This window comes from Salmo salar, chromosome ssa27 (assembly GCF_905237065.1).
Source record: "Salmo salar chromosome ssa27, Ssal_v3.1, whole genome shotgun sequence".
NCBI lineage: Eukaryota > Metazoa > Chordata > Actinopteri > Salmoniformes > Salmonidae > Salmo > Salmo salar.
Genome location: NC_059468.1, coordinates 20,701,442 through 20,717,762, shown reverse-complemented (window position 1 = coordinate 20,717,762; position 16,321 = coordinate 20,701,442). Strand labels below are relative to the sequence as shown.

General features: G+C 42.2%; 1 protein-coding gene across 5 annotated transcripts in view; it reads left to right on the top strand.

Annotated features, from left to right (window-relative positions):
• The window catches only part of LOC106588671 (DNA topoisomerase 2-beta), a 30,480-nt gene that overhangs the window by 1,852 nt on the left and 12,307 nt on the right, over window positions 1-16,321 (top strand). For 4 of the 5 annotated variants that reach the window (XM_014177893.2, XM_014177892.2, XM_014177890.2 and 1 more), the window contains exons 2-15: window positions 902-1,135; window positions 3,669-3,759; window positions 9,323-9,386; window positions 12,112-12,257; window positions 12,515-12,612; window positions 13,054-13,266; window positions 13,511-13,684; window positions 13,926-14,027; window positions 14,173-14,310; window positions 14,563-14,701; window positions 14,890-15,047; window positions 15,364-15,489; window positions 15,781-15,891; window positions 16,109-16,214. In XM_014177893.2, coding sequence (XP_014033368.2) covers window positions 902-1,135; window positions 3,669-3,759; window positions 9,323-9,386; window positions 12,112-12,257; window positions 12,515-12,612; window positions 13,054-13,266; window positions 13,511-13,684; window positions 13,926-14,027; window positions 14,173-14,310; window positions 14,563-14,701; window positions 14,890-15,047; window positions 15,364-15,489; window positions 15,781-15,891; window positions 16,109-16,214 — 1,900 coding nt within the window. The remainder of the gene's footprint in view (window positions 1-901; window positions 1,136-3,668; window positions 3,760-9,322; window positions 9,387-12,111; window positions 12,258-12,514; window positions 12,613-13,053; window positions 13,267-13,510; window positions 13,685-13,925; window positions 14,028-14,172; window positions 14,311-14,562; window positions 14,702-14,889; window positions 15,048-15,363; window positions 15,490-15,780; window positions 15,892-16,108; window positions 16,215-16,321) is intronic. The other variant, XM_014177891.2, reaches the window with a different exon arrangement.

The following is a 16,321-nucleotide window of genomic DNA, read 5'->3' as shown; positions in this document are numbered from 1 at the left end:
TTTACCCTCCACTAGGCCTACACCACTGCCGGTAGCCTACCCTCTCAGCCAAGGCAGTTTTAACACATGGACACACAGAATAGGGAGCCTACATTCAATATAATAAATTAGTTGAATCAAAACACGTTTTACACCCTGCTTCATGAGTTAATGCCTGAAGTCTTCACATCCTCCGTGAGACGCAGGCAGGGATGCCGTCTCGAGGTCATGCAGGATTCTTTCAGATCGTTTAAGCAACCAAGATTAGGTTCTTAGCAGACAGAGTATTTAATTCTCTCTATTGCTTTTTGTAGTACCTCTATTATGCGTGGGAATACTTGGAGCTGGTGTTTTTAGTCTTTTATGTCCAACAACTTACAAAAATATATATTATTTTAAAGTAGTTATTTTTGCTCAGAACTTGGGGTGGGATATAAAATCCCCTGCGGCCCAAATTGTTCCCGCAGGCTGCCAGTTGGGGAACCCTGATTTCTATTTTCCCATGCTTGCAATATTTACATTTTTATTTGATAAAGTTTGCTCCTCAGGCACTGTCACTTTTATGGCCTCTCCTTAGGTGCAATCTTAAGTATTTAACAATGAGATCCACTGCCTTAAACAATGGTGTCTTCTGTGTGCGTGTGTGCTGGGCAACTAGCCTAACCAAGTAAACCTTCCAAGTTGCAACCAACCCACTAATCGAGCAACCAACCAAATCGTAAAGGAGCATTGAAGGAAAAAATTGAGGTTACGCTGGACTAGTCGGACTATCCAAACAGAAGTGGGGGAAAAAACGGCTACTGCTGTGCCTTTTCTAATGGGCAGCTCTGATAATCAGCTGCTAGTGCCTGCAGATACAGAGTTCAATTATTTATCTTTAGTGTAATTTTTAACAAAGTTGTGCACATGTGTCTAATACCAGACCCTCTTTGATAAGAAGAATGCTGCCAAAAAGAGGGAGGAGGAGGCAGCAGCAGCCGCGGCGGCTGCGAACGGCAGGGGTGATGGGGGCAAGGCGGAGGGAGGAGGTGGAGGAGCCAAGAAGAAGGGAGGAGATAAGATGTCAGTGGAGAGGGTGTACCAGAAGAAGACCCAGCTGGAGCACATCCTACTGAGGCCCGACACCTACATCGGCTCTGTGGAACCGGTCACCCAGGTGGGTTAGGTTCATCATGTCTGTAGACGTCTAGCTTGTGTTCAGGAGGGTGCAACAGAAAACAAAATTGTGCTCCAACATTTTTGGGGGCGGGTAACGTCTTCCTGTTTCACTCCTGTTTTGTGCCTACAGAAGACTCATTTTCTAAACACCATTAGTCACAACAACATCCAGTTCTGTACCTAGATCTAACAGAGAACCGGTCACCACAACATCCAGTTCTGTACCTAGATCTAACAGAGAACCGGTCACAACAACATCCAGTTCTGTACCTAGATCTAACAGAGAACCGGTCACAACAACATCCAGTTCTGTACCTAGATCTAACAGAGAACCGGTCACAACAACATCCAGTTCTGTACCTAGATCTAACAGAGAACCGGTCACAACAACATCCAGTTCTGTACCTAGATCTAACAGAGAACCGGTCACCACAACATCCAGTTCTGTACCTAGATCTAACAGAGAACCGGTCACCACAACATCCAGTTCTGTACCTAGATCTAACAGAGAACCGGTCACCACAACATCCAGTTCTGTACCTAGATCTAACAGAGAACCGGTCACCACAACATCCAGTTCTGTACCTAGATCTAACAGAGAACCGGTCACCACAACATCCAGTTCTGTACCTAGATCTAACAGAGAACCGGTCACCACAACATCCAGTTCTGTACCTAGATCTAACAGAGAACCGGTCACCACAACATCCAGTTCTGTACCTAGATCTAACAGAGAACCGGTCACCACAACATCCAGTTCTGTACCTAGATCTAACAGAGAACCGGTCACCACAACATCCAGTTCTGTACCTAGATCTAACAGAGAACCGGTCACAACAACATCCAGTTCTGTACCTAGATCTAACAGAGAACCGGTCACAACAACATCCAGTTCTGTACCTAGATCTAACAGAGAACCGGTCACAACAACATCCAGTTCTGTACCTAGATCTAACAGAGAACCGGTCACAACAACATCCAGTTCTGTACCTAGATCTAACAGAGAACCGGTCACAACAACATCCAGTTCTGTACCTAGATCTAACAGAGAACCGGTCACCACAACATCCAGTTCTGTACCTAGATCTAACAGAGAACCGGTCACCACAACATCCAGTTCTGTACCTAGATCTAACAGAGAACCGGTCACAACAACATCCAGTTCTGTACCTAGATCTAACAGAGAACCGGTCACAACAACATCCAGTTCTGTACCTAGATCTAACAGAGAACCGGTCACCACAACATCCAGTTCTGTACCTAGATCTAACAGAGAACCGGTCACAACAACATCCAGTTCTGTACCTAGATCTAACAGAGAACCGGTCACCACAACATCCAGTTCTGTACCTAGATCTAACAGAGAACCGGTCACCACAACATCCTGTTCTGTACCTAGATCTAACAGAGAACCGGTCACAACAACATCCAGTTCTGTACCTAGATCTAACAGAGAACCGGTCACAACAACATCCAGTTCTGTACCTAGATCTAACAGAGAACCGGTCACAACAACATCCAGTTCTGTACCTAGATCTAACAGAGAACCGGTCACCACAACATCCAGTTCTGTACCTAGATCTAACAGAGAACCGGTCACAACAACATCCAGTTCTGTACCTAGATCTAACAGAGAACCGGTCACCACAACATCCAGTTCTGTACCTAGATCTAACAGAGAACCGGTCACCACAACATCCAGTTCTGTACCTAGATCTAACAGAGAACCGGTCACCACAACATCCAGTTCTGTACCTAGATCTAACAGAGAACCGGTCACAACAACATCCAGTTCTGTACCTAGATCTAACAGAGAACCGGTCACCACAACATCCAGTTCTGTACCTAGATCTAACAGAGAACCGGTCACCACAACATCCAGTTCTGTACCTAGATCTAACAGAGAACCGGTCACAACAACATCCAGTTCTGTACCTAGATCTAACAGAGAACCGGTCACCACAACATCCAGTTCTGTACCTAGATCTAACAGAGAACCGGTCACCACAACATCCAGTTCTGTACCTAGATCTAACAGAGAACCGGTCACAACAACATCCAGTTCTGTACCTAGATCTAACAGAGAACCGGTCACCACAACATCCAGTTCTGTACCTAGATCTAACAGAGAACCGGTCACCACAACATCCAGTTCTGTACCTAGATCTAACAGAGAACCGGTCACAACAACATCCAGTTCTGTACCTAGATCTAACAGAGAACCGGTCACCACAACATCCAGTTCTGTACCTAGATCTAACAGAGAACCGGTCACCACAACATCCAGTTCTGTACCTAGATCTAACAGAGAACCGGTCACAACAACATCCAGTTCTGTACCTAGATCTAACAGAGAACCGGTCACAACAACATCCAGTTCTGTACCTAGATCTAACAGAGAACCGGTCACAACAACATCCAGTTCTGTACCTAGATCTAACAGAGAAATCTGGTGTTGCTCATTGTTGTTGATGTGTAGTGAAGTATTATGAATGGTTAATCAACAAAGATATTTATTTCTCCCCTTTCAGCAAATGTGGGTTTTCGATGAAGACCTTGGGATGAATCTACGAGAAATCACTTATGTCCCTGGATTATACAAAATCTTTGATGAAATTCTTGGTAAGTCTATCAGGATCTTTTAAAACAGAACATACACAGGTGACAAAGTGGTCATTATGAACTAGCTAAAGCCCTCAGTTCATTTTTATTAAGCTATATGTTATTACTGTGATGGCCTCTGATGGGACTTCCCTCAAGGTAGAATAACGGTGAACCAAAAAGCAGCTGGATTGATTCCCTGAGCCGACTAGGTGAAAAATCTGTCTGTGTCCTTGAGCAAGGCACTTAACCCTAATTGCTCCTGTAAGTCGCTATGAATAAGAGCGTCTGCTAATTGACTAAAATGGTTTTGGTTGAGTTAGATTTTATTTGAGATGTACTTTGCTGTGTCAGTCGACCAATCTGCATTTTACATTTTAGTCATTTAGCACAGTGGTTCCCAAACAGTTTTTTTATATATATATATATATATATACACACACACACACACACACACAGTACCAGTCAAAAGTTAGGACACACCTACTCATTCAAGGGTTTTTCTTTATTTTTGCTATTTTCTACATTGTACAATAATAGTGAATACATCAAAACTATGATATAACACATATGGAATGTAGTAACCAAAAAAGTGTTAAACAAATCCAAATATATTTTTGAGTCTTTAAAGTAACCACCCTTTACCTTGATGACAGCTTTGCACACTCTTGGCATTCTCTCAACCAGCTTCACCTAGAATGCTTTTCCAACAGTCTTGTTGTTCCCACATATGCTGAGCACTTGTTGGTTGCTTTTCCTTCACTCTGCGGTCCAACTTGTCCCAAACCATCTCAATTGGGTTGAGGTCGGGTGATTGTGGTTGTCAGGTCATCTGATGCAGCACTCCATCACTCTCCTTCTTGGTCAAATAGCCCTTACACAGCCTGGAGGTGTGTTTTGGGTCATTGTCCTGTTGAAAAGCAAATGATAGTCCCAAGTGAAAATCAAATCAAATTGTATTGGTCACATACACATGGTTAGCAGATGTTAATGCGAGTGTAGCGAAATGCTTATGCTTCTAGTTCCGACAGTGCAGCAATATCTAACATGTAATCTAACAATTCCCCAACAACTACCTAATACACACAAATCTATGTAAAGGAATTGAATAGGAATATATACATATAAATATATGGATGAGCAATGACAGAGTGGCATAGGCAAGATGCAATAGATGGTATAAAATACATTATATACATATATGTGTGATGCAAGAAATGTAAACATTATTAAAGTGACTATTGATCCATTTATTAAAGTGGCCAATGATTTCCAGTCTGTATGTAGGCAGCAGCCTCTCTGTGTTAGTGATTGCTTTCTTAACAGTCTGATGGCCTTAAGATTGAAGCTGTTTTTCAGTCTTTCGGTCCAAGCTTTGATACACCTGTACAGACCTCGCCTTGTGGATGATAGCGGTATGAACAGGCAGTGGCTCCGGTGGTTGTTGTCCTTGATGATCTTTTTGGCCTTCCTGTGACATCGGGTGCTGTAGGTGTCCTGGAGGGCAGGTAGTTTGCCCCCGGTGATGCATTGTGCAGACTGCACCACCCTCTGAATAGCCTTGTGCTTGTGGGTGCTGCAGGCGGTGATGCAGCCTGATAGGATGCTCTCAATTGTGCATCTGTAAAAGTTTGTGAGGGTTTTAGGTGACAAGCCACATTTCTTCAGCCTCCTGAAGTTGAAGAGGCGCTGTTGTGCCTTCTTCACAACGCTGTCTGTGTGGGTGGACCATTTCACTTTGTCCGTGATGTATACGCAGAGGTACTTAACTTTTCTCATTCTCCACTGCTGTCCCCCCAAACCAGATGGGATGGCGTATCACTGTAGAATGCTGTGGTAGCCATGCTGGTTAAGTGTGCCTTGAATTCTAAATAAATCACAGACAGTGTCACCAGCAAAGCACCATCACACCACCAGCTCCATGCTTCACGTTGGGAACAACACATGCGGAGGTCATCCGCTGACCTACTCTGCGTCTCACAAAGACACGGCGGTTGGAACAAAAAATCTCACATTTGGACTCATCAGACCAAAGGACAGATTTCCACCGGTCTAATGTCCATTGCTCGTGTTTCTTGGCCCTAGCAAGTCTCTTCTTCTTGCCTCCTGAGTGGCGCAGTGGTCTAAGGCACTGTGCCACTAGAGATTCTGGGTTCGAGTCCAGGCTCTGTTGCAACTGGCCGCGACCGGGAGACTCATGGGGCGGCGCACAATTGGCCCAGCATCGTCCGGGTTAAGGGAGGGTTTGGCCAGCAGGGATGTCCTTGTATCTTCATATTGGTGTCATTTAATAGTGGTTTCTTTGCAGCAATTTGACCATGAAGGCCTGATTCACACAGTCTCCTCTGAACAGTTGTGGTGAGATGTGTCTGTTACTTGAACTCTGTGAAGCATTTATTTGGGCTGCAATTTCTGAGGCTGGTAACTCTAATGAACATATCCTCTGCAGCAGAGGTAGTTCTGGGTCTTCCTTTCCTGTGGCGGTCATCATGCGAGCCAGTTTCATCATTGCGCTTGATGGTTTTTGCAAGTGCACTTGAAGAAACTTTTAAAGTTGTTAAAATATTCCAGATTGACTGATCTTCATGCCTTAAAGTAATGATGGACTGTCGTTTCTCTTTGCTTATTTGAGCTGTTCTTGCCACAATATGGACTTGGTCTTATACCAAATAGGGCTATCTTCTGTATACTACCCATACTTTTTTGCAACACAACTGATTGGCTCAAACGCATTAAGAAGGAAAGAAATTTGACTAATATACTTTTAAGAAGGCACACCTTTTAATTGAAATGCATTCCAGGTGACTAACTTATGAAGCTGTTTGAGAGAATGCCAAGAGTGTGCAAAGCTGTCATCAAGGGTGGCTACTTTGAAGAATCTCAAATATAAAATATATTTTGATTTGTTGAACACTTTTCTTGGTTACTACATGATTCCATATGTGCTATTTCATAGTTTTGATGTCTTGACTATTATTCTACAATGTAGTGAGTAGGAGTGTCCAAACTTTTGACTGGTACTGTGTGTGTAATAATGCAATACCATTCCTAAGTTTGGGGTCACTTAGAAATGTCTTTGTTTATGAAAGAAAAGCACATTTTTTTGTCCATTAAAATGACATCAAATTGATCAGAAATACAGTGTAGACATTAATGTTGTAAATGACTATTGTAGCTGGAAACAGCTGATTTTTAATAGAATATCTCCATTTATCAGCAACCATCACTCCTTTGTTCCAATGGCACGTTGTTAGCTAATCCAAGTTTATCATTTTAAAAGGCTAATTGATCATTAGAAAAGCGCTTTTGCAATTATGTTAGCACAGCTGAAAACGGTTGTCCTGATTATAGAAGCAATAAAACTGTATTTTTCTTTGCAACTCTGCCTAGAAGGCCAGCATCCCGGAGCCGCCTCTTCACTGTTGACGTTGAGACTGGTGTTTTGCGGTTACTATTTAATGAAGCTGCCAGTTGAGGACTTGGGCGGCGCCTGTTTCTAAAACTAGACATCTAATGTACTTGTCCTCTTGCTCAGTTGTGCACCGGGGCCTCCCACTCCTCCTACTATTCTGGTTCGAGCCAGTTTGCGCTGTTCTGTGAAGGGAATAGTACACAGTGTTGTACGACATATTCAGTTTCTTGGTAATTTCTCGCATGGAATAGCCTTAATTTCTCAGAACAAGAATAGACTGACGAGTTTCAGAAGAAAGTCCTTTTGTTTCTGCCCATTTTGAGCCTGTAATCAAACCCACAAATGCTGTTGCTCCAGATCTTTAACTAGTCTAAAGAAGGCCAGTTTTATTGCTTCTTTAATCAGGACAACAGTTTTCAGCTATTTGCAAAAAGGTTTTCTAATGATCAATTAGCCTTTTACAATGATAAACTTGGATTAGCTAACACAACGTGCCATTGGAACACAGGAGTGATGGTTGCTGATAATGGGCCTCTGTTTTATTGAATATCTAAATATAGGCGTACAATCTGCTATTTCCAGCTACAATAGTCATTTACAACATTAACAATGTCTACACCGTATTTCTGATCAATTTGATGTTATTTTAATGGACAACATTTTTTATTAAAAAAAACAAGAATTTCTAAGTGACCCCAAACTTTTGAACGGTCGTGTATATTGTTAGTGTATATATTTTTTAAAGGAACTCCGTCCTGCTTTAAACTTACTCTCTTTCAAGTTGTAATAGTAGAATGCACAAGGTGTCATTTGTAAATTGGGTAGTGGATCATCAGTTCCTCTTGTCATGTCAGTCATTGCATACCTTCGAGAGCTATTTATAACTTGTCAGAAATATCCAGATCAACTAGTCCATGTCAGCTAACGTTTTTTTGTTGAGGTTTTTAGCCCACAGATATTGTTGTATTTTTTTGTCACTCAAATCACAGAAATACACATTAGACATGGCAAAATGTATAGAATTGCAAGAAATTTTGCTTTAAACCTACAAAATTCTCTCCACCGCCAACAGGGGTGTGAACAGTTTGTGCCGTGAACAGTTTGTGCCGTGAACAGTTTGTGCCGTGAACAGTTTGTGCCGTGAACAGTTTGTGCCGTGAACAGTTTGTGCCGTGAACAGTTTGTGCCATGAACAGTGGAAGCCCTGATTTAGCAGAGACTCTTTTCCAGACAGACTTACAGTACATTCAGTAAATCTGTTGTTGTAGGTAGGATGATATCATTTTTGTACTCCTGCCCAGTGACTGGAGATGAAAACAAGCCTTTTATCTGGTCCAACAATATATCTGAAACATGTATTACATTTAACCTGTTGTGTAGAGGAGATAACTTGTTCCTGTGTGTTCTGTGGACTCGTCCTTGCTCTTACTCATGTAGCCATTTGTCTGGAATGAAGAGCCGTCTGATGAAATCTTTTATTGGTTGTCAGTTACACACTGAGTAAGACAAGCGGCAGCAGCATCCATTGCTGGTCTGTGTTATGTGTTTGGCTGACTGGCACATTCAATATGGGGTACAACCAATTGTTGTATTGCAAAATGTCAGGCTTCTGCATTGATGAACAGATGAATACCCTGTCCTGAAATAATATGTTTATACCAGGCACTACCTTGAGTGATCAAGCAACTGGAAATCAGTCGTATGCAATGGAAGAAGACATGAGATGAGAGTTTTTTGCTCCGCACAGTGTTAATTTAGTTGTTTTATAGTGGTGATAAAGTAATGACAGCAGTCTGTCCTCGCTGCTCAAATCTTCACTAGTTCCTACCACGTCTATATAATTACTGACTAGACATAACTCACACAGGGTCAGTCCACACATAATGTCACCTTACAACCCAAGCAAAAGCTTGAAATGAAACAGGCCAACCAAACCGTATAACGGACAGGAGACTTGACTGAGGCAATTTGACTTTTCAATATGTTTCCAGTATGAGAGACTTGAAAGGATGTGGTTTTGGATTTTATAGGCCAGGCAACATTTAGGCTATTGATTCTCAAGTGTGTCTAAAGCTCTTGATGAAAATGTCAGTATCTTCTCGATAATCTATCAACACAATTAAATCCCCGCAGTCTACTTCTCATTTCAACATGTTTTTCTCTGCTCCACAGTCAACGCGGCCGACAACAAACAGCGGGATAAGAACATGTCCACCATAAAGATCTCCATTGATCCGTAAGTACACATGCACAGTAAGCAGTTGTCAATCATTAGTCAAGTCCAGTTTGAGCCTAAAAACCCTACTGTGTACGCTGCATAGGTTGGCACAGCAGCTTCCCTCTGTGGGAGTTAGTTGCCATCTATCCGTCATTATCATAAGTTCTGTTTAACAGGCCTGTTCTATGACGGCAAAGCCGTCTGCTCCTCTTGAGGTCATGCGTAGCAGTGTTGGAAAAGTCATTTGAGCATAGCAGCTCCCCCCCCTAAAAACTGTGCCGTGCATGCTGCCTTGGTAGGTGCAGCGGCTTCTCGTCATTGGAAAACAATGGCTCCCCCAGCCAAATACCATTTTTGCTGTTAGAATGTAGGTCTCTCTAGACTGGCTTTTCAGTGATTGATAAAATAAAATTGCGGAGTTAGTTACCATGGAAATGATTCGGGTTGACCAATAAAATAAGCCTGCAGCCCAGTAGTTCAGCTCATTAAGTAGCCTTCTAAATATACATTCATACCCTTTAACTTCTTCCACATTTTGTTGAAGCCTGAATTGAAAAGAAATGTCATCCATCTACGCACAATACCCCATAATGACAAAGTGAAAACATGTTTAATTTGTTTTTAGCACATTTATTGAAAATGGAATAGAGAAATATCTAATTTACATAAGTATTCACATCACACCCCTGAGTCAATTCATGTTAGAATCGCATTTTGGTAGCGATTACAGCAGTGAGTCTTTCTGGGTATGCCTCTAAGAGCTTTGCACACCTGGATTGTACATTATTCTTTTTAAAATTCTTCAAGCTCTGTCAAATTGGACGTCTTGCCATAGATTTTCAAGCATACTTAAGTCAAAACTGTAACTCTGCCACTCAGGAACATTCACTGTCTTCTTGGTAAGCAACTCCAGTGTTTTAGGTTATTGTCCTGCTGAAAGGTGAATTTATCTCCCAGTATCTGGTGGAAAGCCACCACTATGCTTGTGTTGTATTGAATTTGCCCCAAACAACTGTTTGTATTCAGGACAATTGCTTTGCCACAATTTTTGCAGTATTACTTTAGTGCCTTGTCGCAAACAGGATGCATGTTTTGGAATATTTTTTATTCTGTACACTTGTCAGTTAGGAGGCTAGTATTGTGAACTAAGTACAATGTGATTGATCCATCCTCAGTTTTCTCCTATCACAGCCATTAAATTCTGTAACTGTTTTAAAGTCACCATTGGCCTCATGGTGAAATCTCTTAGCAGTTTCCTCCCTCTCCGGCAACTTAGTTAGGAAGGACACCTGGAGCTTTGTCGTGACTGGGTGTATTGATACACCATCCAAAGTGTAATTAATAACTTCACCATGCTCACAGGGATATTCAATGTCTGCTTTTTGTTCTACCAATAGATGCCTTTCTTTGCGAGGCATTGGAAAACCTCCCTGGTCTTTGTGTTTGAATCTGTGTTTGAAATTCACTGCTTGTCTGAGGGACCTAACAGATAATTGTATGTGTGGGGTACAGAGATGAGGTAGTCATTCAAAAATTATGTTAAACACTATTATTATACACAGAGTCAATGCAACTTATTATGCGACTTGTTAACCACATTTTTAGTCCTGAACTTATTTAGGTTTGCCATAACAAAGGGGTTGAATACTTATTGGCTCAAGACATTTCAGAAATGCTTTTTTTATTGATTTGTACAATTAAAAATAATTTAAAAAAAAAACATATCACTTTGACATTATGGGTGACTAAAATCTCAATGTAATCTATTTTAAATTCAGGCTGTAACACAACCAAATGAGGAAAAAGTCAAGGGGTGTGAATACTTTCTGAAGGCACTATCAAGGCATGCAGATGTTTCTGTGGGAGAATGTATTTGAAAAATGCGGAGCATCCATTTTGTTTAAGTGATCTGCCCACTGTGATGTCTGTGTGTGTGTGTGTGTGTGTGTGTGTGTGTGTGTGTGTGTGTGTGTGTGTGTGTTTTAAAGCCAGCGTTGTGCACGGTTCTGCAGAGTATTTACCCGTACGGTGATCTGTGGCACAGTGTTAGGTAGCAGCAGGGGGTTGTGGTGGAGGCTGATAGAGTTCTGGGGAGAGAGAGGTCTTAATGAACAGTCGGCTCTGCAATTCAGGGAGCTCATTTAACATGCTGTTCACCTACGGCACGACATCCACAGCAATCTGCACACACAGCAGACTGCTGAACGTCAGAGTGTCCTTCAGAGAGCTTCCATGTCTCCTCCCTGTGAGGCCAGGCCTGACTGCCTGTCTCTCTTTTCCACCCTGTCCTGTCATATCTCTCTCTACCACCCTGCCCTGTCATATCTCTCTGTGCTTTCTCCTTTCCTCTCCTCTGTTGCTCTCAAGGGCTGGAATTTATAATGGTTTTATATGAATTTTGGAGCCCCGTTCCAGAGCTTAAATCATCACACGTTGGGCTTATTTCGTTTTGCTGTGTTGCTCTACAGTATGTTTAAAATCACAGCCCTAAATCCACTGGTTTGGCAAATGGGGATTAGTTGCAGTATTGAAAAATGTTGATGTTTACATGTCAGAAAGCTCTGGCTAGATTTATGTTTATTGAACTAAATATAATTTTACATCTTAATCTTGTTTTTTTTTTTATTTACAAATATTTTATTTTCGATGTTAATGTAAAGGTTAGTACAGCTGATTCTGGCTGTCCTGTGAAGTTCTTCCATCTGTTTATTCCTAAGTTCATCCTCCTCCTCTCTTCCTTCAGTGAGTCCAACACCATCACCATCTGGAACAATGGTAAAGGCATCCCGGTGGTGGAACACAAAGATGAGAAGATGTACGTTCCCGCTCTCATCTTCGGACACCTCCTCACCTCCAGTAACTACGACGACGAGCAGAAGAAAGTCACAGGTGGAAAAAAATCACTCTGAAAATAAGAATCTAATTCATTTATTCATTATTCTTTGACCCTTTATGTAATCACATTTCATATGGTTTCGATAAAGCTTTAGACAGAACGTCTAACCTGAAATGTTTAGCTACGGAATAGCTGAATAGTTTTGTAGTTCCCCTTGCAGTGCTTAGTAACACTACATGGGAGTTAGTGAATGACTGTAGGTCAATCTCTCCACGGATGAAAGCACGTCTTCCCTCTGTTCTCCTCCTAGGTGGAAGGAACGGGTACGGCGCTAAACTCTGCAACATCTTCAGCACAAAGTTCACAGTGGAAACCGCCTGCAAGGAGTACAAACACAGCTTCAAACAGGTACACACAACGAGAAAGCACAGCGTGATTGAGATTTGTTGTTCAGTCAACCTTGAAAAGAGCATTCTTCAAACAGCTGAGCACCAGTTGATGTTTTGTAGGTGTACAGTATGTGACTTGTAAACATGTGAGGTGGTGAGTATGAGTTGATTCTCACTGTCAGGTGTGGTCTCACAGGATTCTACGTTGATATTGTAGGATTCTACATAGTTTTGGGGGATTTCTGTAATTTCTCATAAACCAGGTGGTTTGTCCTACAATTGTCACTTTCAGTGAAATGACTCAGCAAAATAGTTTGTTCAATCAGTTTCACAAGGCTTTTTATTAACTCTTTGATGGAATTTCACAATACAATCTCATGATTCATTCTAGTTTCCTTAACATGTGAAGAATGTAGTACATTTCATGACAATCTCTCTCCCCCTTTTTCTCCCTCCCTAGACTTGGCAGAACAACATGGGGAAGACGAGCGACCCCAAGATCAAGTTCTTTGACGGGGACGACTTCACGTGCGTGACCTTCCAGCCGGACCTGTCCAAGTTCAAGATGGAGAAGCTGGACAAGGACATCGTGGCTCTGCTCACCAAGAGGGCCTATGACATTGCTGGGTCCTGCAAGGGCGTCAAAGTCATGCTCAACGGGAAGAAACTCCCTGTAAGCCCCCCCCCATTTAACCACACATAGTAAGATGGGCTGTCCCATATACACAGAATACATGCTGTACATAAGGTGCCAAGTCTTGGAAGACCCTGGGCGAAACATTTTGAAATGAAATAAAACGGCTCATTTCACTACACCTGTTTCAATACAGTGGCATTTGCTAATAACCTTTCCAGAACCGGAGCCACAATCCAAACCCAGTTTAGGCTCTTCTCACCTGTCCTTTCCCTCCTCCCAGGTGACAGGGTTCCGCAGCTATGTGGACCTGTACGTGAAGGACAAGCTGGACGAGGTGGGCGTGGCCCTGAAGGTGGTCAACGAGTCGGTCAACGAGCGCTGGGAGGTCTGTCTCACCATGAGTGAGAAGGGATTCCAACAGATCAGCTTCGTCAACAGTATCGCCACCACCAAGGTAACATCCCCCCAGGGAATTACGTTGTTTAAACAGTCTTATATTACCAGAACTATAGCCTTTGATTTGGAAAACTACCACTTGACCAGTCTAGGAATAATGGACAGAAATGAAGTGCGTTTTGTATGTGTAAATATACTGGGACGTGTGTTCATTTTGATGCTATTCACGTGTTGTAGTATGACTTTCAACCACATCAGCCATGTTTTATGTACTACTCTGCTTGTTTTGTGTCATTCAGGGTGGCAGACACATTGATTACGTGGTGGACCAGATCGTAGCCAAGCTGATAGAAGTGGTGAAGAAGAAGAACAAAGCTGGTGTCTCAGTCAAACCCTTCCAGGTTATTCATTACCATCTTATTCATGTGTTATTATTGTGTTACTACAATAGTGTTACTAGTAATTCCATTGTTAGTGAACTGGGATAAGAGCAAATTAATGTAACGTTCAGCTACAATCTTAGTGCTTTACTTTGGTCTGACTCAGGTGAAGAACCACATCTGGGTGTTTGTGAATGCGTTGATCGAGAACCCGACCTTTGACTCCCAGACCAAGGAGAACATGACCCTCCAGACCAAGAGCTTTGGTTCTAAGTGTCCTCTGTCTGAGAAGTTCATCAGAGCAGTAAGGAGATTCTTCTTCATAAATGGCTGTTCTTTACCACAATGAAATATCACTATCTCCTAAATGTATACATGTGATGTTGGGCTTTCACTCTTCACATACACTGTTTCCTCACAGAGAAAGTCAAGTTATTTACATTGAATTGATATCATATGATCTCTAAAATCAGTTCCAGGTCCTTTCTTGTGTTCTCGGTTTACCTGGAATATTAAACAATGATATATCATATTCAATTATTTATTTTGTCTGCAGGCAACCAACTGTGGTATCGTGGAGAGTATCCTGAACTGGGTGAAGTTCAAGGCCCAGACACAACTCAACAAGAAGTGTTCTTCAGTGAAGTACAGCAAGATTAAAGGCATCCCCAAGCTGGACGACGCCAACGATGCCGGTAAGACATCTACCAAGAGGGCCTCTTTTACCAATATTTATTTTGAAACTAGTTGAAGACTTTAAATTAGGATGGGGGAACAGAGCTTGGTTGTTGGGCCCACCCCTTTTTTATAAAAAATGAGGGGAAACACTAAATTGTTTAAACACACACTGAACTGCGCGTCTTACCTCCGTCTTCACCCCCAGGTGGTAAACACTCGTCAGAATGCACTCTGATCCTGACTGAGGGAGACTCGGCCAAGTCCTTGGCCGTCTCCGGCCTTGGTGTCATTGGGCGAGATCGTTATGGTGTCTTCCCACTACGAGGAAAAATTCTGAACGTACGAGAGGCCACACACAAACAGGTTAGTGTCAGGTTAGTGTCTAGATAGTGGTTAGATTGGGCTGGGATTGTGAATGAGGGATTACAATCGAAATGACTAATGTCTCGAGCGTACACCAAAATGATAAATAATCTTGTAAACAAATAAATACTCAAGCGATTTACATAGATCGTTTCCCAAAAGTGGCGCAAGGACCATTCCGATCAACAGAATTGTTTTATTAAGATCAGCTGAAGCCAAACTCTTTTTGGTTGAGTCCACCAGAGCCAAGGTGGCCCATCCTGCCTTAGTCAGGTAGGGGAAACACTGACACGTCCATGTTTCTCTATCCCACCAGATCATGGAGAACGCAGAGATCAACAACATCATCAAGATCGTGGGTCTGCAGTACAAGAAGAGCTACGAAGACCCAGAGTCTCTGAGATCCTTACGCTACGGCAAGATCATGATCATGACCGATCAGGTTCTAACACTTAATCAATCCTACCAACGCCTGACGTCTTCAATTGACGCATGTCTTGCAATTATCATCATAATCAATAATTGTAATAACTATGAGCGTAAAGCATCTTTCATTCATTATCCATGCTCTTAAGGTTAATCTGAAATGGGGTGCTATTTCCTATTATAGTATGGTGTAGTGCTCCAAAAGTAGTGCACTATATATGGAATAGGGTATCATTTTGGATGTACCCTTGGGTCATAACAATCCATCCTAATAGAATGTTTCTTTGTGTTGATGATCTGCTGACAGGATCAGGATGGCTCCCATATCAAGGGTTTGCTCATCAATTTCTTCCATCACAACTGGCCATCCCTGCTCAAACACACCTTCCTGGAGGAGTTCATCACACCTATCGTCAAAGTAAGACTCATACATTGGTACAGCTGGTCCCAATTTTCTCCCTTCCATTTCCCCTTGGCCCGAACTCTTCAGTGTTTGGAAATCTACACTGTCTACATGACACAGTCGTGACTGCCGATGGCAGCTTATGTCAACTGACTTCAAACAATGTTTAGATTGGCTTGGCTTAAGGCTAGCAAGCATGGTTCTAATGCTGCTTTTTAACTCTTTCCTGCAGGTGAACAAGAATAAACAGGAGCATGCTTTCTACAGCATTCCAGAGTTTGACCAATGGAAGAAACAGACGCTCAACTTTAAAACCTGGCATATAAAGTACTACAAAGGTTTGTTCATCACATGTGGATAATCCTCCAAACTAACCATTATTGTTAACCAAGCTATTCTGTTTCACACTACCGAGGCAATTCGAGCCAAACTGTTCTGTGCTGGC